This window comes from Centruroides sculpturatus, unplaced genomic scaffold, assembly GCF_000671375.1.
Source record: "Centruroides sculpturatus isolate CEXI.00-Female unplaced genomic scaffold, Cexi_2.0 scaffold405, whole genome shotgun sequence".
NCBI lineage: Eukaryota > Metazoa > Arthropoda > Arachnida > Scorpiones > Buthidae > Centruroides > Centruroides sculpturatus.
The window spans coordinates 189,738-217,180 of record NW_019384578.1 but is presented as its reverse complement, the minus strand read 5'-3'; the positions used below and the strand labels follow the sequence as shown (position 1 = coordinate 217,180).

The 27,443-nt window shown below is 30.1% G+C and overlaps 2 protein-coding genes and 1 non-coding gene across 5 annotated transcripts in view; 1 reads left to right on the top strand and 2 right to left on the bottom strand.

The window, feature by feature from the left end:
* Positions 1-27: 27 nt before the first annotated feature.
* On the bottom strand, positions 28-3,685 carry LOC111624394 (toll-like receptor 2). Its single transcript, XM_023367224.1, has 2 exons — positions 3,428-3,685; positions 28-2,466 (listed from the first exon to the last, which is right to left on the bottom strand). The coding sequence occupies exon 2, from the start codon at positions 2,458-2,460 to the stop codon at positions 118-120; it is 2,343 nt and encodes a 780-aa protein (XP_023222992.1). The 5' UTR covers positions 2,461-2,466; positions 3,428-3,685; the 3' UTR covers positions 28-117.
* A 1,261-nt stretch (positions 3,686-4,946) lies between these two features.
* Trnah-gug lies at positions 4,947-5,018 on the bottom strand. Its single transcript has one exon. It is a non-coding gene; the product is annotated as a tRNA-His (tRNA).
* Positions 5,019-8,979: 3,961 nt separating this feature from the next.
* Positions 8,980-27,443, top strand: part of LOC111624395 (phosphatidylinositol 4-kinase type 2-beta-like) — a 33,430-nt gene continuing 14,966 nt past the window's right edge. The window contains exons 1-2 of one of the 3 annotated variants that reach the window (XM_023367227.1): positions 8,980-9,108; positions 13,302-13,655. In XM_023367227.1, the coding sequence (XP_023222995.1) occupies positions 13,323-13,655 (333 nt within the window). In that variant the 5' untranslated portion in view covers positions 8,980-9,108; positions 13,302-13,322. Of the gene's footprint in view, positions 9,109-11,042; positions 11,103-13,220; positions 13,656-27,443 lie in introns of those variants that run through there. The other 2 variants (XM_023367226.1, XM_023367225.1) reach the window with 2 other exon arrangements.

Genomic DNA, 27,443 nt, shown 5'->3' with positions numbered 1-27,443 from the left:
TATATATTTATTTATTTATATCAAAATTTTTTCATAAGTACTATACAAATCTATTTTAGAGCGTTAAAAGTTATACAGTATAAACGTAAATTACACTTAAAATTAAACACGAAAGTTTTAAACAAGTCCTTTCATTTTATTTGGATTATTGTATTTTACAATGGCTTCTTTTAATCTACTCCAGAATAATAACTGAGCATTTTCTTCGGTTGCCCATAACAAATAAGTCCTTGTTTTTAACAAATAACGAAGTTTTCGAGGTATTAACACTTTTTTTAATTCTTCCATTTTAACTAAAATTAACGCATCTCTATTTTCTTCGAATAACTTGTCGTGAGCCAAGTATAGTTCCGTCATACGCCAATTGTCCTTCAGAAAATTGTCCGATAACAGAATCACAACTTTACGACTCTCTTCTATTTTGTCGATAATATTCTGATGGATTTCCTCACCGAGGGTGAAATCGCGAAGCCGGATGCACAATTTTAATCCCGATTCTTCACATTCTAATTTAGGAACTAATTCATTCGCTACCCATTCTATTTCTTCGTCGCAAAACGATATAAAGGCGTCGTACTTGTATTGATGAGAAGATAGTTTTTCTTCTTTAAAATACCAAATTTTCGATCGTAAATGAAACAGGGAATAACGAATGCTCCAGCGATAATAATATATTACTGATCCAGCTAATAAGATAACGAATATTGTACTACATAAAGATATTACAATTGTTATTGTTGCATCAGTTTCTAAGCGTAAGCAATCTTCAAATCTTGATGGAAGATTCATTACTTTTTCATCGGAAATTTTCTCCGGAAGAAAACAAATAAAATTGTCAGAATCTCTATAATCGGTGGCATTTAACCACATACGCAAATAGTAAAGATTACAAGGTAAACAATTAAACGGATTCCACGATAAATTAACAAATTTGATGTTTTGTAAAATTTCTAATAATTCTTTAGAAAAGTTGCTTATGAGATTAGAAGAAATATCAAGATTTTCTAACAGTGGTAAATCGATTGACTCATTAGTAAACTCTTTGATACGATTGTTTCTCAGATTTAAATATCGTAGATTTAAATGGGAAAAATTAGATAGATATTTTACCGCATTGTTTTCTAAATTCAAAAACCTAAGATTGAAAAGAAAATTGATAGAAGATTGTGGAATGAAATAAAAACGATTACTACTTAAATTTAAATACTGAAGGGAATGAAGAACTACAAAGATGTCGTCTTCAATAATTTCTAAACGATTTCTTGATAAATCGAGCGATACGAGAGAAGTCAAATTATCAAACGTACCTTCGGGTATGGATGCGAGATGGCATTCGCTAAGATAAAGATAACGTAGATGAGAAAAGGATGCGAAGGATCCCCTTTGCAAGTGTGTTATATAAGTTTTCGAAAGTATGAGTATCTTGAGATTTGATGGTGCCGAGTAAGATCGCGCTGGCAAAGAAAACTCTTTGCTTACAGGTTTATTAGCTTCTAAATTCAAATACGTCAGATTAATGAATTGTGGTTTATAAAACGGTTCGGGTATAGAATATAATCGATTTCTGCTAAAATCCACAATTCTTAAACCTGGAAGATTGTCTAACGCATTTTCCTCTATTAAATAAATTGTACTTTTTGTCATATTTAATACTTCCAACTTGGGAGTAAAGGAAAAATCGCCATTTTGAATAATATCGAAATGATTTTCTGGAATCTCTAATTTAAGCACATTAATTTCTGGGATGGAAGAAAACAATTTTATTGATTTCACATTTTGCGTTAAATAAATAGAGAATTCTGTAACTGTTGCTTGGCGAAGGAAGTAAATCTGATCAAATTGATTATAAAGCAGTGCTAATTCGTGTTTTGATTTAGGAAACTTTTTAATCCTTACTGCGGTCATTATCATTTCATAAATACCTCGAAGAACTAATCTACAGGATGCATTTCGACGTTCATCAATGGCCATAAAGTCAAACTTCGGTGAAGTCACATCGCATTCACCTAGAGCTTCAGCGATGCCAATTATACGACTTCTATTAAAATTTATGTGAATTTTGACTTTTCTGATACCAGACAATGTGGATGCTAATGGAGTCAACAAAGAAAATTTTAAACCATAATTATTCATTTGATGTGGAGAAACTCGGAATTTCTTAATCGTCAAGTTTGCAAGCCTTAAACAAATTCTTTCGTTCAAATTGTAAATGAAATTATCGCTTTCTATTCCTATTGTCATTTCAATTGCGTATCGTTTATGTCCGACGTAAGGTGAGAAACTTTCAATAGAAGAGTACATACCACAACTTGCCTGAAGCATTTGCTTATTCATAGAAACTTTGCAATTCTGCATAAATAATAATTCGTGATCTTTTAGATCATCGCAGGTATCGCTGGTTACATTCCAAGAATTACTTGAATAAATTGTCGCAGTAAAGACCCAAATAAAGATAAACATATTTATCTGAAAAACAATTTTAAATATTAATAAATTATATCAGATAGAAGTAAAAATATGTTAACAAGTTTTAATAATTTATATGTTCCTTAGAATTGTAAAATTTATTAAATTAATACTTTATTACATGAAATAGATTCGGGTTAAATTATACCCTGTCTTTTTTCTTTTGCAAGAAGCACTCACTAAATTTACAGGCACTAAAACGACAACCACAGATTCAAGCGCATGAATCAAAAATCCTTCAGAAGTCTCTGTCTGGCAAAGAAGAATAGAAATACAAATAAAAAATATTAGACGGCAGCTAGGCAAGCCGACACAATATGCTAATAACAAAACAACACCTAAATTTTAATGTAACAACTAAAAAGAATTATCAGGAAAATTAAAACAACCAAAGCAAGAACAACACAACGTCCACATTGACGTACTCAAAGAAAAACTTGCAGCGAAAGCGCGACGACTCAAATGATATAAAACTTGCTTTGTACGGAAACAACAAAATAAATTATTCACAAACGAGTAATTATTTATTGTGACATCGTCACAATGCCAGGCTGCACGCTTTTAAAACAATCATATACAGTAGTTTTCAAAATGCTACTGAAGAAAGAAAGAGTTCTGACGCAATCATTTTAGACTCCGATGCAGATCTGGTTATTGATTAAAAAACTGCTTTTGTCTGTAGCTTACATTGTATAGATTTCAGGTAGAAAATTATTTGCTAAGATATTGTATCAGTTATTATCTTATCAGTGAACGTTCTGCGTAGAGGAAGAGTTCACATCGGGAGCCGCAGAAACAATTTAAAAGAGCCTCACGCGGATTTTTGAAAATGTTTCTGAAATTTTTTCTAAAGTCATCCTCACGACATCATAACCGTATGAAATTGATTTTATTGTAAAAAAAAATTATTAAAATTACCAAAACAATAAAACAGGCCAGACGGCCGTATTATCAGACTTACCGTCGGAGACCCCGATTCGAAACTGATCCTAGTTCCCTCAATTTATTATGGGTATTACGAATAGAGACATCGTTTCCATTTCTCATCTACGTAAGTTGACCGATTTGCTGGTCAGACTCCTCATACAGTAATGAGCTGTAGGAAACTTTCTTATAACACGATGGTAGCGAGTTTTCGCAATATTATTTTCCTTTATTCTTCCAAATTTAGAAAATGGAGTAACATCACAGATAGTGTTTGCGCACATGCACTTATGAAATTATATTTTGAAAAAGAAACTATTGCAGACAAGGATATGGCTTGTGCGCTTTTCCTTGTTTAGATAAAGGAACTGATTAAAATAAATGATAAAAATTATAAAAATTTCCGTTTATATATGTATTTTATATTAAATTTATTTGACATTAAAATCAAAAAAACTTATTCATATGTTTCAAACGTTATAAAAAAATGGAATAAATGTTATAATAGACGATAGATTTATTAAAATTATAGCAACGAGAATACTTTCGGTAAGAGTAACGATTTTAAATCAATAATTTTAATTTTTAATAAATTTTCGTTGATTTAGTTTTTAAAAAGTCAGATTGATTGATTCAACATGAAAGAGATTTCACTAAATTAAAACAAGAATCACTGTTTAAATATCATAATAGAATCAATTAAAATCTTGCCTATTGTTTCTTTTTTGGTTAATACAGTAGAGCGTCGTTTATCAGAATCAATTGGGGACTGGGGTGGTTCGGATAACGACTCATGTACGAAAAAATATATTAATTTATTCCATGTTGAAATTTCTCTCCGTTACGTGTCGCTTCGCGTTGAATTTTCGTCGATGTTAAGCCTAACGAAGACTATTGTATCGTTAAAAATTATNCTAGACCAATAGCGGATATTGTACAAACCGTTGAGTTTAAACGAGCAGCGGCCCTACTAAAAACCATTTATTATTTAACGTCCATAAAAATTATATTTATATTAATGATGTCTCTAAAGTTCAGCGAATTTTTCGCAAAAAGAATAATCTATCAGGAAGCACGCGAGCGCCATTCGATGACAATCTCCACGACGAAAACAAGCTTAAGCAATGGCGTTGTCGAACGGTGCAGACTCGGTAAGTAGTCCTACAATTTTTTGTTTATAGCATAGTTTATATGGATTATTCCCAAAAAATTATACGTATTTTGGAAATGTTGAGTCGAATTAGTCTAGAATCGATTAATTCTATGGAAGAAACCTTTCAAACAGCCGTAGTCCGTAAACTGCATACGTGCCGGGCTGTGATTGGCTGGACTCATAAAACTCGGAACGTAACTACCTTGTTATGGGTGGGGTCGACTATATTTCATTACTCAATACGTACAGTAAATTTCTCCGATTTCACCTCCGATTCATCTATCTAACTGCTTTCAGGGGAAAAGTTTTGAATTGAAATAAACAAAAACAGTTTTTATTTGTTGGTTCCTACGAAATATTACCATTTAAATGAATAAATCATTAGTAATAATTAAAAAAAAAGTGCCGTGACCAGGATTCGAACCTGGGTTATTGCGGCCACAACGCAATGTCCTAACCACTAGACGATCACGGCAACTCCGACACGTCTTTAAATTCTTCTTATTCCCTATAAATATCTAAAGTTACTAAAGTGTAACGAGTTAAATGTAAACGTATAAAAAGTAGTTCGATATAAAAAAGTAGTCTGTTCAGTTGTCTTTAGTGTATTACATTATACGTAATGTAGCCTATATTTTTCTTGCATAATATATAACCAATTTATGATGTACAGGTTACAGTATGTTAATTGAATTTAATTATACTATATACATTTTCATCTACAAGAACAATTACTTTCATTAAAATTACAATTCCTTGTTTTCATTTTAAACTTTAATTACTCCTTTATTTAAAAATCTTTTCGGCCATAGTATAGTCGAAAAAACGAAAAAACAGTCACTATATATTCACTTTCACTGTTCCAGAATACAGTATAATTTTTGACGACTAATTTTTTTTTTGAAAGTTACCAGCAGTACACTATAAATGCATCTATAATATTGTAATGCTTGTTTCTTGTTGTTTACAATTACAGATGTTTCTAAAATGAAACCAAAAGTAGCGGAGATACCAACGATAAATTTTGTAATATAAAATGGGAGTACTTAATATTGATTCGAAACATAAAGAACACATACGGTAACAGATAATGTTACAGTCATTGTAAGGAAGTTCATTAATCTTCATATCTAGAATTGAGATCTTTCAATTTTTTATCACTTAATTCTGTAGGAAGATAACAAATGAAAAGATTAAAATCTCTATAATTGGTCCCATTCAGCTAAGTATGCAGATAAAAAAGATTACAGTGTGAATTATAAAAACGGATTGGAAGATAAATTAACAAAATCGATATTTAATAAAATATCAATAATTTTTTTGAAAAGGATGATTGTGCGATTGGAAAATTGATAAAGATTATGCAGCAAGAAAAAATCTATATTCATTGATTGAATAGTTAAACTAAACTACAGACAAAAAGGCATGGGTATACTAATACTTTGATCCGATTGTTAGTCAAATTTAAGTGTCGTAGACTGGAATGTGAATGTGAAAAGCTTCGAAGATCTCTAATAAAATTGTTTTGAAATTTATAAATGTAAGACTCAACGCCCATAGATGTTTATAAAACGATTATTATTTGTTTGATGTGTTTAAAGCTTCTTGTCCTATTCAATTGCTGTACTTCTTAAATCTCACAACTCGACAAATGTAGGACTTATCATACAAGATATGTGTTTAGAAGAGCGTGACGAAATTAATTATTCCGAATTGTCGTTTTTGTACGCATTTCGGGTCTAAATTCCTCTTCAGCTCTTGACAATTCTTTAAAAACTGGTTTTGGGAAGAAGTCGCAATTATAGATATTATATATCAAAAAATGTAATCTAAAAACTATGTAGAATATTAACCCGGTAAATAAAATCACTTAAAATTATTCTAATTTGCACAACTTATTCGATTTAATAGAAATAGATAAAATTAAATAATAAAATAAAAAGATTGTAGAAATAAAACCAATTGTAAAAATTATAGAAATGGTGCGTGAACCGCTGACTTTTTCTACACTTTTGACAAAGTGTAGAAAGTGTATTGACATTTACTAAAAAACAGAGCAAATAATACGTAATTCGTGACGCTGTTTCCCGTTTAGCAAATCGTTTCGCCAGTCAAGCTGAAAATTTTTGCTTTTTACGTTTTGTAGTGTAAATCAATTTTGATAAAGATTAAAAATCATTTACAGGTATTTTATTCGCTGTCAGTTTGAGCTAATCTGTCGGATGACTCTTCATTCTTTCGAGTGACTGATATTTCGGCGGAAGGAGACAATCGATGTATTATACTATACCATTAATGCATAGTCTATCGAAAAAACAAAACTTGAGAAATTCTTATAAACATTGAATATAAGGAGTGCTTCGCCCACTTGTTCAAAAATTTCGTAACGATTCATCGGTTTCTGGTGCCGTTTTACGTCATTTGCCAAAATATTTTAAAATGTAACTTAAAGAAAATTCCATTGTCGAGCATGAACTAAATGCAACGTCACTGCAACGTAAGTGCGATAACCGATCCGAAATCGATGAAACGTTTATTCTCTAGCTAATATTTTCGCAAAATAAGTATTTTATATTTTCCGTCAGAACATAAAACAAACACAACCGAAATTTCGTCTGGATTGAACTATAATTGCAGGAGTTATAAGGAATTCACACAGACCACGGCTTTTATGTTAGTAATAGAGAAAGTAAATATGACTTAACTTTAGACTATAATTTTATAAATATTTGTAAATTGTTCATTTTTCCAGAATATATCATATTATATTTTTCCAGGCGATATATTAAATTGTTCCCAATAACAATAATTTTATTGTTTTAAAATTAAATTCTCCTATTCCCGTATTGAGGACTATTCCTTGCATATTTATTCGACAAGACGACCAAATTTTGGGTTATATAGTAAAATAGACTGTAGAATAAGCGACTTGCTGAGAGTAACAAATGTCAAATCTGTTGAACGGACTTCTAGAATGGAAAACTCATGAAATCAACTCTTCGGCAGAGTTGGCAAGCTTACTACATACAGATCCCCTTTCTTTTCGTTGCAATGGGTTCTGTTTTAACTGGAAGAAGTCAGTGCACGTTGCCAAATTGAGGGAAATTCCCCTAGATTTAGGGGAAAATCTTTGGTCTAGAGGTTAATCTATGGGAGAAACCTAGGGAAAAATTTTTGAGGGGGAAAATGAATTCTAGACGGAGGTAGAAATTTTGGGAGAACAGTACAGAAATACTGGAAATGTGTTGAATGATTAAACTATAAATCAAACACGGCACAAACGGTTTAGAGAGAGGAACGAGGCGTCCACGACAATAAGTGGAGCCGTCGAGAGGTTGCATGAGGCCCGCGAGTAGAACGGACCTTTCTCTTCTTATTAGGTACCCTAAACCATATTTTTAAACGAATTAAATATATAAACTGTTTCTTTATTAATAAAAAAACGGCCTTAAAGACTTTGCTATTTTGTTCGTAAAAATAACATTAAATAAACACGAAAGGACAAATTTTTAAATTTTATTAAACATTGTGTCGCTTTCATTCTATAATAATTGTGAAATTTTTTGCCGAGCCAGAAGCACTTATCGTTTCACCTTTTAATAATGTATAATTGGAGCTAAAGGTATCAGTTGTTGCGGATGACTTCGAACTCACCGAACACTGCAACCGTTCAACCGATCTTGAGTGCCAACAATCTCATAAACTCTTAATCCTCATGCTTATCACAAAGTGGTATCAACCAACAGGAAAATTCTCTAACAGTCCAACCAAGTTACATACGTAACTCCCATATTACAATATCTTCCAGAGAAGCACGAGCAAAGAAGACCAAGAACTCCTAACAGATACACGTGGCCCACATCGAATTTTGAACTGTTACCCTCGTACCCAGGACCTCAAAATGTCAACCAATCCATCAACTGAGCGGGTATCTACACAACTAACGGAAGAGGAACTACACTTCCGCTCGGTTCACTAACCGAAGACGTTCACTTATATTCTAACCTTTTATAGAATTTTTGTTTGTTTGTTAAAATGAATCAAAATACTTAAATGTCGGAAACCCAAAGAGTGTTAATATTATTACAGAGAGAGTAAATTGTACCCCTTTTACCCAAATTCAAAATCGAACTTGCTCCTTAAAGAACAAGTACGATTTTAGAAAGGCCGAAGTAATGTGAGGGTCGGACCGAATAAAATAAAATTAAATAAAGAAGCTCAAATTAAATTAAATATCTTTATTAAAGTTAAACAAAGAAAAACTTCATTTTTCGAAATTTTACGAAAAAAGATATACACATTTCCTTCCTACGGAGCCGTTTCCTATCTCTCAGGAACCCGAAAAATGATTCATGAGGAACTTATCCTAAAAATCGGCGATTGGTGAAACCCAGTAACGTGACGAAAGGGATAAAAGAGGGGTGACGACGAGAAAAGGGGGTCCGTCATCACCGTTCATGATCTCCGAAAACCCGTGACGATCCTCATCGCCGCCGTCCGTTCCTCGAGACAACTTGTCCGATCCGGTTAGAAACCGTCCGACGCTCCGATCCCACATCGTACAGGTACGATACCCATTAATGTAAACTCTCACTCGGCGCGTTTCCCTCCACTTCCGCGTGTCCGCTCGAGATAAGCTCAATGTATTTATATTAGTTATGTTATCGTCTAAATAAATCCTTGTTTTGTTGTTAATTGGTGCCTTTAATTCGAGTATCGCCGACGTCTTACCGACGACCCCTCTCACCTCCTCCACTCGACCTGACAAAAGAATCCCGGGATAGAAAAACATTATTCAAGCCATCCACTGACCAGCGGGCAGTTCTCACCAAACTGTTGCCTATCAAAACGAGGTACGACTTCGTCCTACCTCAGGCTATCCACATATAATTATAATAAAGTTACAATAAATTAAGTTAATATATAATTATATATACAGTACCTAATTTATATATAATTATATGTACAGACGATACTAAACTCAATTTACCCGCCTAAACTGTCCGTAGCGTGGCGCTGGAAAGCGGAAAGTAGTTCGGCTGCCCGATGACGTTTTACGTAATTATAGGAGTTTTTTACCGTTGTTTACGGATACCGCCACAATTTTTTCGCCGTCTTATAGGAATCGTAATTATAGGAACCCGTTTTATAGGGGGATCTACTGTATTCCAGCTTGTAGCCTTTACGCAAAACAAATGCCGCCGCCGAACGACACTTTCGATTTGCCGTTTAGAAAAATCTTTATAAAAGGTTTTAATTCGCATAAATTCACACTTTTGTAATTCTGAGTACATTTTGAATAAAATTTATTTGTTTCTATGCAATTTTATTTTTTAGAAGTATAATATTAAGCGGTAAAACTGAATTTGCTCTATGGGAAACCTCCGTGAACTTTGACCCATCAACCCGAAAGTTTCGCGATCACCTCACTGATAACGAGAAAGACAACAAAAAAATGAACTAATAAATACCTTTATATTAAACGACTACCCAAGAAGATTACTAAAAAAGTGGATAAATACATTTAAGAAAAACAGATTCAACGTTAAAAATAAGAATGAGAACACTACATGTATGTCGTTCCCCTATATTAAGGGAACATTTGAAAAATACAGAAAAATTCTCAGTAAGCATGGTATTACACTAGCATCCAAACTAAAAAATAAAATTAAAAACATCATCAACACCAATAAGTTCAAAAATAACGAAATACTTAGCCAAACAGGTGTAATATACGAAATAAAATGTACTGTACATGTAAGGAATCAGAGACATACATTGGAGAAACAGGAAGGCAACTCGGTACCAGAATAAAAGAACATAAAACAGCAATTAGACTTAATTACAACCAATCACCGTGGACAAATCACTGTAAGGAATTCGGATGCACAATTAACGAAAAAAATGTAAAAATAATTCATAAAGAAAAAGACAGTTACCTAGGAAAATTCAAAGAGCATTTCGAAATTGTTAATAAAAGCAAAACCATAAACTTAAATGATGGAATGGAGGTTGACAACGTGTGGGAGGAAATGGGAAGAGCTAAAGGGAAAGAAAACAGAAAGAGGGGAAAACGGTCTAAAAATGCCTTAGGGACACAACTAGAGGATTTGATCCCGGGATCTCGAAAATCGGGATCCCGGGATCCCGACCACTTTTCAGTCCCAAAATTTTCGGGATTAAGTTTTCCTAATCCCGGGATTTTCGGGATTGACATCATTTTAAAAAAATTGCAAAATAGACTGCATGAAGCGAAACGTTCAGTGCCAGTGCNCAGTGATTTTAAGTCTGGTTAGTCTGACTGTAAGTCTGATTAATTAGAGTGATTAAATTAACTAGGTGTATACCGTAAAATACGTTGATTTTTGTCTAAATTTTGATTTTTAATTTCTGTAAGATTTTCTTATTTTTTATTAACCCTCAATACCGAAATAATCCCGGGATCCCGGGATCGAATAAGTATAATCCCGAAATCCCGGGATTAGAAATAAGGACCGGGATCGAATTCCCTAGACACAACATCAACACTGGGCAGATGTGGGTCTTAACTTAAAAACAGGTTAGTTAACTATTGTATAAATATATCCAAATAACTATTGTTTGTAATTTACCGTAAAAACAAATGTAATAATTAAAATTTACCAATATATAGAAATGTAAAAATAACCTGAAGAGGGGTGCAAGTGATACGAAAATATTGCACCCGAAATGCATAGTAAGTAAGAAAATAAAGAATACGAAGATAAGCTATTGTCTCTGATTAAATGCGGTCCAGGAAAAAAAAAAAACGGTGGTTATTTCTGTAGATTAACCCATGAAGTTTTCATCAATTTTTGAGGAAATATTTTTGAAAAATTGATTTTAAAAGGAGTAGAAAGACTTAAGTTTAAAATTTGAGCTTCCTAGACTTAGTAGTTTTTTTCTTTACGAGCGTATGCACTGAAGGATTAAGAAAGAAAAAAGAAATAGGAGAAGAAAATATAGCTTTTTTGGAAATTTTTGCATTTTTCAATCTTATATTTCAGCAACCGCTTAGCGAGGTATTAACAATCATAACATTAGTAAAATTTACTTTTAACATGTTCATGAGCGAAATTCTCTTTATTTCATTTATTTAATACTAGCAGGTGGGCCCGGCGTTGCTCGGGCAAAAGTAACGATAACTAAGATAAAGATTATTACGTTACAGTCAACCTTACCCGTTTTCACAGAATGCAAGAATTGGGTCCCCTTAGAGAATTTTTAGATGGGTCTAAAAATATGTTCGATTTCTCGCAAAAACGAAAAAACTGCATCTGCGTATCGCACGTCGCTTTCTCTTAACAATTCCATTGTTACGTAAGATTTCCATTGTTGACACTTCCATTGTTACTTAAAACTTTTATTGTTACTTAAAACTTCCATTGTTACTTAACACTTCCATTGTTACTTAATACTTCCATTGTTACTTAATACTTCCATTGTTACCTAACACCGCCATTGTTACTTAACACTTCCATTGTTGATGGAAGTGTTAAGCCTTAATCCTGTCTTTCTCCCCCCGGGAGGAATTTCGAAAAATCCCTTCTTAGTGTGCGTTTTCGTGACGTACCCTAACTGTGTACCAAATTTCAGCTTCCAACTCCTAACCGTTTGGGCTCTGCACTTATTATTATTATCAACCCGTCTCGATTATATTATAGATTACAGTGGTATGATCCTACGTTTTCTTCAGGTCCGAAAAACTTTCTCCACGGCCTGGCGATAAGAACACGCGAAGATCGTCCATTTTAATTGAAAGAGAAGAATATTGAAAAGATTGTACTCTAAAACATATGATGAGCGTTCGGCTAATCACAGAAAAAAGACATTGACAAAGAAACGATTAAAACGATTTTGTCACAGTAATTTGGTATGAGAAAGAGATGCTCACGAATAATTTGTAGTGCAGTTTTGAAAATTTTTAGATTTTATGATAACAAGAAATGCTTCCTGCATCTTTTAATATGATCCAAAAGCGAAACGGCAGAGTATATAACTACAAACTCCCACATAACTTATTTTAAAGAAATCAATGTCTCGATCAAAGATCAGCATGCTTTCTTCGAATGGGCTTATCTAACTGCGCGAGATGAGGAATTCATTACTGACGCATTTTTTCCCTATATTTGCCTACTCCATGGCAGTAGGATCAGGATCTGCCGTCATGGAGTAGGCAAACGTAGTAAAAAGATGAACGATGGCATATCGAAGAGCCGTTCCTTCGCCTTTGCTTGCTGACTTCATTACTGATTAGACCCGACTGTAATAGACGAAATATGCCGGTTATATCCATTAATCTCGCTCTAATCAATCCATCGTTACTGAAAGCCGGATAGCTATCATCCTGTCGCTCTGAGCGATTCCGGAAACGAAACTGGATGAGTCGAAAAACCAGGAATTCTTTGGAATGGTTCGTCCGGATGTGTCGGACCCCATCCCTCACCGCTAGGCCTACCCATGATGGGCCTGGCCGAAGCCATAACGGCTTGCTCCATAAAGCGGAAATAGTTTTTAAAATATTTTAATGTATAATAAAGTAAAGCATTTTTTAATTAATAAATGTTAATAAGTTTTATTTTTAATATAAAAATCACGAATTTTAAAATTAAAATACAAAACTTGTATCTTGATCATAACGCCCCTAGTGTTAAAAATACTAATCACGTGATGATTAGTCACATGGATAATGTCAATTTGTGAGTAATCAGCTGATATTTTCGATTAATTAAATTTTCAGTTCGCATATTCTTAAGAACCGATGAGTACAGAATTAACTACTCCATTAACTGCATTTTCGCTGGAAGATGATCAACGTTATCTTCCCCTGAAAACTTCAGATATAGAAGACCAAATAGTTCCGGATGTCTCTTTTGTGCCAACATCTGTACTAACTAAAGAGAGTGTTCGGGAAAACCAACCTTTATTGAGGAGGACTGAAGATTGTGCTTGTAACTTTAATCATTTTCCTGACGATCCGCAGTTTTCAACGATTGTTAAGGAAGCTGAAGTAGCTATTGGAAATGGTGTTTACCCTCAACGAATTTACCAAGGATCTAGTGGTAGTTATTTCGTGAAAAACAATGATAGTACGGTAAATATCTCCTTACTTTGTTTACTTTTTAAATAAATAAATAAATGATTTTTGTTTTAATTCTTAATACATTCACTAAACATTTTAATGCCATAAACTATTACAAAACTTTTTCATTATTTACCATATACTGTATTGTTTTAAATTAAATTTGTTACAATCACTGAATTAACAACATATATAAAGTATATTTTTCCTAAATCACTGTTTGTCATAATTGAACAGTTTTTTGATATTTAGGACACCTCAATTTTAAAATTATGTTATAATTTTAACCTAAATCCACATACCTTATGTGTTTTTGAATGTTGCAATTTTATTTTGGATTGATTGCAACATTTGTGTTTGGAAACTTAGATAATATGTATATTTACACGTGTTTTTCTGAATAGATACACAAATTCATATACTAACTTTAAATAATTTAATAAACAAATTGAATTATGTTATATATAACAAGAAGGAAAATTTGTTGTTTTTTTAAGTATTTTATAGTTTTTTTTTCAGTTTTCAGGTGTTTATTTTGGATAAAATGTCAGAAGTAAACAGAAATTTTACATGTGAAATTTAAACTATTACCAATGACTTTCTCTAAATTGGATTATGTTGGGCCTGTCTTCTGAAGTTTTTATTGAATATTTATCTTCATTTTATATTATCATTAATATTAGAAAAAAATTATCACATTTAAAGATTTTATGAACATTATTTTATTTTCAACAGAAGACTATTTTTATAGTATTTTGCTATCTTTGATCAAGTTTTAATTGGTACTGATAATTTTCTAACTTAAAATTGTCCATTTATATATTTTTTTAAGAGACATTTTTTTTCAATTACAATAATTATTTACATTTTGCTATGTTTTTTAAGTATTTTATTACTACAAACTATATTTTGATTTGTTAGAAAGAAAAGTAGATTTCTCTTTAAATAATTTTTTCAATAACAAATAAAAAGTGATTAAAAATAATTTCAATTGCTATTATTATTATTATTTTTTTTTTAAAAATAGATTTACTCAATTTTAATCACAATATATTTTAATTACAATAAATATGAAATATAAAGAATGATCAAGTAGATTTTCTACTGATTACAAATATTTCCTGATTAAACAAAGTTGATTTATAATATCTTGAAAATATTAGTTTTGGTGTATACTTCTATCATGTAGCTAAGCATCGTGAAATATTTTTTGAAATATTATTAAAGTTTATTTTCAGATATTTAGTATTTGGAATACTTGGATTGGGATTCCAGTAATTAAGTACTCTAATACATTTTAGGTATAAAGCCATTTATAATGAACAGATAAACTCTGTGTTTATGGAGATTTCATTAAATGTACATAAACTGATATGAAACTTTTTTGATTTTATTTGGATAATTTTAACTTCACAAAATGTGTTTTTAAAATTTTACAGGCATTCAAATTAGATCTGTGGAAAAATTTATATACATATATTACATATTATAGTTTCTTAATTCTAAAATGCTATTGAGTTTGAAATTTTTTTTTTTTTTGAGGAAGGAAAGTTTTTAAATAGGCCTAATCAATTTTATTAAGTTTCGTCAAGTAATGATTAGTTCAAAAAACAATACAGATGCTGTGAAACAGATATTATTTGATAGCTCTATTTCCATGTTTGTCATATATAATAACTATTTATTTTAATGCTACATGATAATATCATCTCAAAGACATTTTAAAGATTTAAAAACTAGTTTTAAATGAACTGTTTGTTATCTGCAAAGTTCATTCAAACTGATGTGAATGTTGAGTAGTATTGCCTAGCTGAAAAGTCTATTATTGGTGCATAAAACATTGTGTGGTTTGCTTGAAATGATTATTGTTTGGACTGTAAGACACTCATTTCTAGGATCTACCTTTATTTTAAACAAGTAAAAATAGATTTTTAAAAAAGTGTCTTAGAATTAAGCAAATGCAATATATTCAATTGCATGTAGACGTCAAAAAGAACAAATATTATTAAATAAATATACAAAAGTATTTCAATATTTCAAATCACAAAATGGTAATATATAAATATGAATACCACTTCCTTGAAAAACAATGCTTACATATTGTCAAGGAAAACATTTGCTGCTGGATAAGGTTGAATATATTTATTTTTTAATTGTTTAATTTTTCCATGTATACTTGAATTTGTCAAAATATTATATTTTTATCTGTTAATATTTAATCTATTAACAGTTACTATAAAATATTTTCTTATTTCAACAATATTTATTTGATTATTTACTTAATAAAATTATAAAAAGACATATGAATATCAATAAGAAAATAAAACATTTAAATAAGTACTTCTACTTTTGCACGTACATTCTAGCTTGATCAGAATTTTTAAAAAAGAACAACAAAATTTTATTATATAGCATGGGTTTTTTTTTATCTTGTGAAACTTAGTCCTAATGAGTTTCAACACCTATATATTTGCATAATTACCAATAACAAAAATAGTATGATAAATATAAATTAGAAAGAACTGATAAACCAAAGGAGATCATATTATTTTACTGCATTTCATATTATTAATTTTTTATTGTTAGTTCAATTATATACAAAAGTTGGATAATTATTGCAATTATATTATATAACACATGTGCTTGATAATAAACTAAATAAATATTAAACACATAAAAATTTGAAAAATATATAATAAATATTATTCATTTATATCTGTTATTTTTAAAATTATTATACTGATAGGAGTTCAGATAGTTTCTTTTTTAGGTCACAAGCAACTTAATTTCATATGTTTTGTTTCTTATTGTATAAAAAGTTCCTTTTGATATAGTTAGGAAGTTTTTTTTATGTTCTCTCCTGCAAACAATTTACATTTGAAAACTGAGATTATAGCTCTTTTATTAATTTTACACTGATTATAATTAATTTATTTGCAATTATAAATATTCTAATTATTTTATTGATTTTAAATTATAGAAGTAGTGAAGTGTCCATCTTAAACTCCATCTCCTAGAGTTGGTTTGACAGATTAAACACGACTCGAAATTGTTCTGATGTAGGTTTAGTGAAAGCACACCTCCACACTCAAGATAGTCAATATATACAGTTTATTTACAAAATATATATAGACTATACAAGTTGGAAAACACAGTAAACACAGGATACCCAAAGTGTGATGCCTTATGTACTAGTTTGGCTTTTGGGAACAATTAAGTTCTGGAGGCCTGCAGATTGGCTCTACTGCATGCTTTGCCTAGTCTCAGCACTTACCCGTCCCTGAGATATCTTGCAAAGGAGTATGCTCACTCTCTCTCTCTCTCTCTAACCTCAGTGGGCTTTCCAAGTTTATGAGCTTTTTGTTTACCTGTCTTGAGCCCTTTGTCTCTTTCTCTCCTGCTTGCCCTCCAATTTGAGGACTTTTTGGGTGGGAACTTCAACCAATTACAGATCTTCCTTGTGAATAGCTTTCACCCATGTCTGCTTGAATCAGGTGAGGGTGAAGCTTACTTTTGTGTCCGCCCATCTCCGATGTGGGTGGTCTCCCACTTGTTTACTACCAGGTGCTTACCACCTGGCAAATTGTTTACAACTGGACTATCTTTGAATCCAATTAGCGAGGTCGGTGCTTCCTTTTGTTCTCTTACTGTTTACAAGCCAATACTTTACAGAAGTATTAATTATTTTTAGAATTTTATATATTCATTATAATGTAAATGTCAACACATTTATCTATAATTTATCTTTGTTTCTATTCCATTTTTCTTTTTTTTTTTTTTTTCTTTTAGTTTCAAAAAAGTGTTTGTGCTTTATTTGGCTACTTTGAAAGAAAGCCCATCAAGGAGAGAAATATTGTAATTTCTAAATTGTATCTGGATGAAATAAAGTTGTTGATTGGCTAGTATTTTTGGAGTCTGAATGTGATAATTCCTAGAGAATAATGGTGTTTGAACCAGTTACATATCTATATGTCAACACATTTGTATTGCTCTATCTTGATGACATTTTTCAATATCAGATTAATTTTAGAAAATATATGAGTTTAAAATAATAATAATAATAATAATAATAGTACACTGCCACCGATATCAACCGAGTAAAACTCACAAAACCCAACATAATAATAATAATTATTATTATTATGTTGGGTTTTGTGAGTTTTACTCGGTTGATATCGGTGGCAGTGTACTATGCCAGACCAGAGTCAAGACATAGTAACCAAAACAAAACAAAAATTAAAAAACTGTCAGTGTGTGTGTTTGTATTCAGGAATTTTCTAACAATATGGCATGTATTCAATATAGTGGCCTTCTGTAGTGTGATGTATTTGTTTCTATTCAATTGTAATGTGGCCAGGCTTTTGTGTAGTGTGTGTGGTATCACACCTGTACAGGAGAGAACAACAGGTACAATAAGCACCCTATCCATCCTCCACAGATGCCTTATTTCCTGGGCGAGTTCTGTGTACTTGCTAATTTTTTCAGTGCATGTGTTTTGTACATTGTGAGTGTTTGGAATGGCTATGTCTATAATGTATGTGATTTTATTGTGTTTGTCAATGAGTGTGATGTCTGGTCTGTTGTGGTAAATTGTTTTATCTGTGATTATAGCTCTGTCGTAGTACATTTTGTGCGTGTTATTTTCCAATACTGTCTGTGGAATGTATTTGTAGTTTAGTTCATGGATGTCTAATAATTTGTGTTCGTTTGCAAGCTCTTGGTGTATTATATTTGCTACTTGATTGTGTCTGTGTAAATTCTGTCTGTGCCAAGAGCTTGCAACCAGAAGTGATGTGTTGTAGGCTTTAGTTTCTGGCATGATGTGGCATTTTCTACATGTGTCATTTGTGAGTGTTGTAACTTTGAGTATGTGTTTTCTGTAGTTTCTAGTATTTATGACCTGATCCTGTATGGCAATCATGAATACTTTCATCTCCCCAAATTATTATTATTATTATCTGATTTATTAATATTAAAATAAAAACATTTCAATATCATATGATCATATGATAATATTTAAAAAGGAAAAAGAAACAGGAAAAGATTGGTACAGCTTTCTTATTACTCAAGCAATAAATTTTCAAAAAAGTTATAATTTATAACTGTTAAGACCATTTTTACTTTGCCTGTTATATCAGTGCTATGTAATTGACTAAGTAAATTTTTTTTCCTCTTTATCAGCCAAATGCAAATCATTATTTTAATAAATCAAGTTTTTATTTTATTTATTGGAACATTAAATATTTTAAAATTTTCCTAATATTTAACCTGACTTTGTATCGTAACAAAACTGAATAATCTAAGTTATGAATCCTGGGATCTGATTATCATCTGTTTTGATAATCTTTTATTGTTAACAGTCTCTCTCATTGCCAGGACTGTTTCTTTATTGAATCTGTTTTTTAATTATACACTTAAATATTGTTTTCTTAAAATAAATAATCTTTCTTAAAATATTGAATAAATTTACAATCTATACTAAAGTCCTGTGGTGCACCCCAAGAGGGGCCAAGGGCCTCTGGCACCTCCAATGAAAAAGGAAAACAAACACTAGAAATTTTTCAAAAATCATTATTAAAATTCATTTAATACAAAAATATGTATGTATATATATATATTCTGTGGTATCTCCTATTTCTACACATCTTATGAATTATCAGTCAAATGGTGAAGTTTATTGGATTCACATAAAAATTTTTTTATTTATTCAACTTGTCTCTCCCAAGATTAAATCCTGACTGCACCACTGCTAAAATCTTATGCAGTTTGTGTAATATATACTAAAGTTTATCCTCACTAATTATTATGAGGTTACTCGGGTTAATAGATTTGTACATAAAGAGAGAGTCAAAAAATGATTACACATAGATGTATATATTTTGTAGTTTCAAAAAACAGATTTTATACTGTATTTGCCTACATGGTATACAGTACATATTTTTTATTTAAAATGTGTAATACATATGACAAATTTGTAAAATTAATATTTAAAAAAAAAAGTTATGATTTACAATTTTTATTTTATTTTTTTTTTGCTGGAACATTTGGAACAATGGAAATATGAACAAGCTTAATTAAAGTGGAGTGAAGTTAGCAGGAATGCATTATATATGTAAGGTCCCTTTTTAGTTTCAATCACGTATTGCAATGTACTTTACAGAACATTTTTGCAACTATCTTTGTAATTTGTATAATTTTCTTGTTAGCATTATTAATATTGAAAATATTTAACATTAGATTTTGTAAACTTTTTTAATTTTTGAAATTTATATTATTTTAATTAGGAAGTTTTCACATATATGATTTCACTTTCTTTTTGGATTATGACAGAATGCTATCTAGGAGTATAATAGCTTACATTTAGGCATAGGTCACATTTAATTTTATAGATTTCTAGATCTTTTCTATTAGAAAAATGATTATATTTTAACCAGCATTTTTTGAAACTATCTTGTTATATTTATTTATGTCCACTTTCACAATTTAATCAATTATTTTTAAGAACTAATTTATTGACCTCTTTAGAGTTTTGATCTTTATGAATTTTGTGCTCAAATCTATGGCTTCATGGATTAAAATACCTCTGGTGAGTCTGGTTTTATATTTTTTGGAAATCTTTTAGTGTATTTCAGTTTACTATTCAATGTTACTGTATATTCTAAAAATATCTCTTGTGCACATTTTCTACATTGTTTTTGTCCATGATATATTTATAACAGTCTCATTTCTGCAGAAATATTAATAACACTGCTCTGCATCAAAATTTTCCCATGAAAGAAAATATGATTTTTTTTACTGTAAGTTAATGTGCTAAATATGAATCTGATGTCCAAAATCTTCTTTACCCACAATTTTTTTCAAAAATACCACTTTTTTGCATAAAAATGCCTTTTTTAGACAAACTTTCTGTTGCTGTTGCTTGAATAAAATATAAAAACTAGAAGTGGAAACTTTTGGAGAAACAAGTTAAGATGTCTTGTTACAAAAAAAGAGTCAAGAAATCTGAAATTTTTCAAATCTTATTTTTTGCCACAATATATCGCATTTGTTGGAGGAACTTCAGTTATCACAAGATCCTGCAGGGCAGTGACTTTCTGTTGACTCATTAAAGTTCAGCCTTAAAGACGTTTTGTTACACAATGGCAACAAACACCCAGTCATTCTGGTTGCTCACACTGCTCACATGAAAGAAACTTACAACAACATGAAGGCAATGCTCGCAAGGTAACATACAATGAGCATAAGTGGAATGTGTGTGCTGACATCAAAGTTGTTGCAATGCTAACAGGTCTTCAAGGAGTATATACTAAATTCTACTGTTTTTTATGTGAACAGAACAGTCAAGCAAGAATCAGTCACTACTTGGTAAAAAAAAGGGCCTGAAACACACAAAATCAAAATAATATTGCTTTTCCTGCTCTGGTGGAGAAAACTAAAATCCTCTTACTTCCTCTTCATATCAAGTTTGATGAAAAACTTCGTGAAAGGTATGGACAGAGAAGGAGAAGGCTTTGCTTACCTGAAGCAAAAGTTTTCTTATCTGAGCAATGCAAAAATAAAGGAGGGAATTTTTTGTTGGTCTCCAAGTAAGATAGCTTTTGAAGTATCCTAGTTTCAAGGAAAACTTAACTTAGTAGAAAGGACAGTGTGGGACACGTTTGAAAACATGCACAAGAGTGTTTTGGGGAATGTACAAGTCAACAACTATGAGAAAATCATGGAGAAGCTAGTAAAATCCTACCAAACAGTGGATTGCAATGTGTGGATTTCCTGCTTTCCCATTTAGATATTTTTCACACCTAGTGGAAGGTAGAAAAAGAACATGTTAGCCAATTACTGGTAGGCTTTACAGCAAGAGACTTCTGAAGAATATAAAAGAAAGATAGCGTGCCATTAAGTGTTTAAGTTTTTAAATGTATTGAATTATGATAAAGGAATAATTAACATAAATCTATTTGTATCTAATTATCCAATTAGCAATGTCTGTGCAGCCAATAAATATATTTTGAACAGAAAATGTTTTAGGTTAAAACCTCATTTCTCTCAAAAGTGGTGGGTGTTAGGCCATTTCTGTTGCCAGATTCAGAACCATTGAAACTAAAAATCTGAAAATGTTTGATGGTAGAGGAAATAAATTTTTTCCAGAATAGTGTAATACATTTATGTTCAGTTAATGCAATGAGATTTTCAATTCTTAGATTTTAAATTTATTTTCTGTATAATAAAACATTATCAAAGCTTATCTTATTTGTAAGCTTCTTATCATTAGTTATTAAAATTAAGGGGAGAGTGTTTTATTCATTATAGCAAATAATTAAATGAAATTTCTAGATTATTTTTATGATTGTTGCAAAAATTATTAATAATTTAAATATATTTCATAGATGAGAAAATTTGTTTATTTGTTTTAAGTCCTTTTTCAGATTTATAGCATTCAGCTTCATTAGTAATGATAATGAATGGACAAAAGAGCATATTGTACATTTTATGTTCGGACAAATGAAACCAAACAAAATACAACAATCTTAGCAGACATTTTCTCACAGTTCTTTAAGGAAAAGAAACTTACATTGTATACATCATCATCACAAAGACATATACACAAAATTTCCTGGTAAGAAACAAAAGAGAATGATTAAGTAGAAAATTACAAAAAATATAAAGATAATTAACTAAGAAAACAAAAAAAGCTTTTTATAGGAGTCAATAACAACATAACTGAAGAAAATTTCTGATCATTAGGAATAAGTTAGCTCTAACCATGCAATTACATATTAGACCTAAACAGTTATTAAGCATTTGCTATCATACATAATATCTCCATTATACAAAGCTTTCTGTTTGTAAATCACATTTCTCCAGAGAATTTTGTGTGGAAACAAGAGAATCTGCCTTTTGTATTAAAATAATAAATTATCAACAGTTAAGTAATAGTTATTATATAAATCTTATATATGCTAAATATGATTGTTGAAAAGAAAAACAAATCAGGCCTTAAAGTTTTATTTAGTCATTGTCAGATTATTATCTGAATAAACATATCTTGTTTACTAACAATTATGTCAGCAGAATGTATAATTGTATAAGGTACTAACATTTACACATTGATTATGATTTTGTTTATTAAAAGATTAGTCATTCAGTTATTTAACAATTGTCTAACATGAAAAAAAAATTGTTTGCTAGAGTTTTAAAAAATTCTCTTTAGAAGAGATTTACAGTTGACCCCCTATAACACTGTTGATTATTCCATTTTATATGAATTCCATGTTGTACAAGTCACTTAGATTTTACAAATACGTGTGCTGGGCTGTGAACAGCTTAGTTATTTGTAAAATCTAAGTGACTCGTACAACATGGAATTCATATAAAACAGAATAATCAACAGTGTTATAGGGGGTCGACTGTATTCATTTATTTTTTTTTAATGTTTTGTTTCCATATGCTCTCATTACAGGTCAAATTCTGATATAATGAAATTTTCATAACAAACAGTTCTCTTCTATTTGGGTGAATTTATTTACTAACTTATAAAAAAGCAAATATTGTTTTAGTGAAATAAACAACTCAGCATAATGAATATTATTTTATCACCATACTTAAAAAACTTCTGTACTGTAGATAGACATAGATTATAGCTACTTTGGTAAAATTTGTCTAAATTTAGCTTGTTTTGAACTCAATGACATGCAATTTGCAATTCAGGAACAATATACTTGGCAAAATTACTTTGTAGTCTTTCTCTTACCTGTATTTTTACTATTGTTCAGGTCAGCTAGTGAATATTTAAATTCAACAGCACTGCCTCTCGGCAATTCTGTTGTTTTTTTTTTCTGTTTACGTTTGATTTTTTTTTTTTTGCTTTTAATGATTTGGAACTTTCTCTTTGGTTTGAATGCTCCCATTTTATATATTGCTGTAATAGCACATACCAATTGCAATTACAATTATTACAAAGTTAAGTAATTTTATATTTACATAACCATTAAAATGAACAAACTATTGAGATGGGACATCAATTACAGCAATTTATATTAAAAAAATAATAATAGTTTGGAAAAATTAGATCTTGAGAAGAAAAAGTGATGTAAGAAAATTTGATATTCCTTCTTTGACACTATCTAAATTATAATTGAACTAACCGATGAAAGAAATTCAGAGGAAAAATTTCTAGTATTGAGCATTTAGGTCTAAAAACTGGATGATTTGAGCCATATATAAAAATGATCTTAATACAACACTTGCAAAAAGTTTAATTTAACACAAACATTTTCGACTTAGCAATAGATCTGCATCGGGCCCATATCACTTATATTCTGTCAATATTTTGGAATATAAATGAGAAAGTTACTTTTCAAACTTTGAAATTCAAAAAGTTGTTCCATATTTTTAGTCCAAATATTTACAATTTAAATGTTAAAAATTTAAATTGTAAATATTTGTGATTATAAATAATGTTAAATTAATATTAAGTAATTTATTTCACATTATTTATTATTTCCTATTTAACTGTTACAATTTTAAATTGTAAATATTTATATTATAAACATTGAACACATTTTTGAATTTCAAAGTTATTCCAAATTTGATATGGACCTATTGCTAGGCTGGAAACATTTGTATTAAACTTTTTGCAGGTTTTGTATTAAGGTTACTCTTGTATGTGTTATTGATTAGTTGTAAGAGAATAATTTTATTTTTATTTATTCAAAATATATTTTGATGTTTGTATGTTTTTAGCAGTAATAAAATACTTAAATGAAACCTTAAGTGCTTTAATAACAAAAAATGTAAAAGAACAGTACAAGAAATTAAACAGTTATTAGGCAGTTACTGCTGGAAAGTGTGAGAAATGTGTGGATTTTCTCTATTATAGAATAGTTCCAGCTTATAAATTTAATAAATTCAATAAGAAAAATATCAGACTGATTTTCCTTACTGTCATTCTTTTACTTATGAAAGTGTTATATAATATACAATACTAATTAATTATCTTATCTTCACTATTTATAAATTGTAAAGATAAAGTAGTATTCAAACACCTTTATTGTATGTACCATACATCTCATATTTACATTTAATTCATTATTGGATTTTAATTTAATTTATATTGCAGACCTGAAATGAAGCAGCATATAACCAATACACTAAACACTTGCCCTAGTTTCTTTTCCTACAGTTACCTGAAGTTTCTTTGCACAATCTCCTGTGATGCATGACTCATAAAATCCTGTATATATACAAGGTTATATATTAACCAAGTAGAAACTGACAAATATCTAAATTTGTCTTCTTTTTTATACAAAAACTAATTTTTTTTCCTATTTCAGGACATTTGTTTCATTATTCTTAAATGTACTGANGAAGCAGCATATAACCAATACACTAAACACTTGCCCTAGTTTCTTTTCCTACAGTTACCTGAAGCTTCTTTGCACAATCTCCTGTGATGCATGACTTATAAAATCCTGTATATATACAAGGTTATATATTAACCAAGTAGAGACTGACAAATATCTAAATTTGTCTTCTTTTTTATACAAAAACTAATTTTTTTTCCTATTTCAGGACATTTGTTTCATTATTCTTAAATGTACTGAAATTATCACTCATTTAATACTATTTAATGTATTATTAGTATTAATAGTTATTAAATTGAGTGATTAATAATTTATCATTCTGTTCAGTAAGTTCAAAGTAATTCTTAAACAATATTGAAACTTATCTATATAGACTTTACACTAATAATTTGATAACTCTGATAGAGAAGCTATTAATAATTTTTTTAATGACTTTTAAAATGCAAAAGTAGAATAAATCTGTAAAATGAAATATTTTATTGATTATTTTTTAAGAAATTTTGGAAATTAATGACAAAGCATATTTATTATTTTATTTTGATTGTTTGGATCAAAATTAAATAACAACATACTTCATACTAATTAATATATACAAAAAATTAAACTAAAATATTATACAAACAAAAAAGTTTTATACATATTTTATATTTCATCTGTTAAAATGTTATGTACTGTACCAGTAATAATGTTTTAAATTTATATTCTGTTTTTCAATTCATTCTGATTTTAGAATATTGATTTACCTGAAGAAGATCTAGTTGTCATCGAAAACATTTGTCAGAAATATTTTCAAAATTATATTAAGTTTCATACTGGACTTAAGTTTTTTTTTTTTTTTTGTGGTGATTTGGGAGCTGTTGTTATCTAGTTAAGAGAAGTAATTAAGTTTTGTGTAAAGAGATGCACTAAACAAAAAGCCAGAGAAACTAACTTGAAAATAAAAATTTTTTGAACTTGTTTACATTTCAGATCCATTATACAGAAATAATGTTCTAAAGTAAATATTCAAAAATGAATTTTAAACTGTAAGAACATTTACTATGTAATCCCAAATCTAAAAAATTGCTCCAGTCAACTAACATCAATTTCCACATGTAGAAACAGAACCTTAGACAGGTCTGCTTTAGTATAATGTGTTCTTGCCTGCTCCTTTGATAGTATCCATATCCAAAGATTGAGACTGTTACTGTTTTTGACATTTATCACTTTATCATTATTTAAAGTTATTACTATTTTTTCTGTGGTTTTTAGCAATAGGAAACTCAAGTTAGTATGACCACAAATGCTTGATCCAGTATATTTGAATTTCTTCCTTTCTAACAGTTTGGTCTAAGGCCATCATAAAATGGCAAAATCTTTTTTGATATCTCTTATAATCATTCAATCTACTGTTCAGTTGCTGACAGGTCTTACTTATATAGTATCTAAACATTTATCGTTAATGAAAACATGTTTAATTTGATCAAGATAAAAATTATTTATCAAATTCAATTTACAGTATTTTGGAAGAAAAGAACAGCTCGGAGCAGACCTCAAATCTACAACTCATGCTAACTGTGCAGAAACATTGCCACTTATGCTACCAGGATCTGTCTGATCTTGGCTTCCAGACCAATTAATGTAAATAAAACCATAATGGTCACTCAGAAGAAAATAAGTTAATTTATTTGTCATATATCCTGTTCAATCGTGTTTGACCAAACATATTATATGTACTTTAAATAGTTTTATAAAAAAATTTCATATTTGAAAATTTTCCAGTATTTGATTTGAACCAATATGAAGATGAGGTGAAGACATCTCAAAAAGCATCTAATCAGAATATAGAATAGAAGTGACTCATAATGAGATAAATTTTGCTTTATCAAAACTAAGATTGTAGAACAATTTAAGGCAGTGTCCTAATGATATTCAGGTACATAGATGATTTGAAGTTTCCCATAAAGGAGAAAGAACAAAGAACATTGTGAACCTGACCAAACTTGTGACCATAGACCTGCTTAGTACCTTCAGAGTGGAGCATGTTCAACAACTGAAAACTACTATTACCATACTTATCTAGCCATATTTTTCATTTTTATTTTAATAGCTGTTAGCAGAAATGTAATTGCAGTATATTTAGATACATTATAATTACATTTCGTTTTGTCCGTCATTAATCTCACAGTTAGATGGATGAAAATTGAGATCAGATATGGAAACCTTAGGACCCAGAGGTTCCAATTAACAATATACTAACTTCCAGTCTAGACCAGAAGTCATGAAATGTCAATTCAAAATTTTTATTGGGCTGCAATTTAAAAAAATTGTAGACCTATAAATTCCTACTGTTGTCTGTCTGTCTGTCCGTCCTTAATCTTGAGAATGGAGTTAGACAGATGAAAGTTGAGACCAGATATGGAAAGCTTAGAGCAGAAGTTCATACATAGTTAATTGGGGC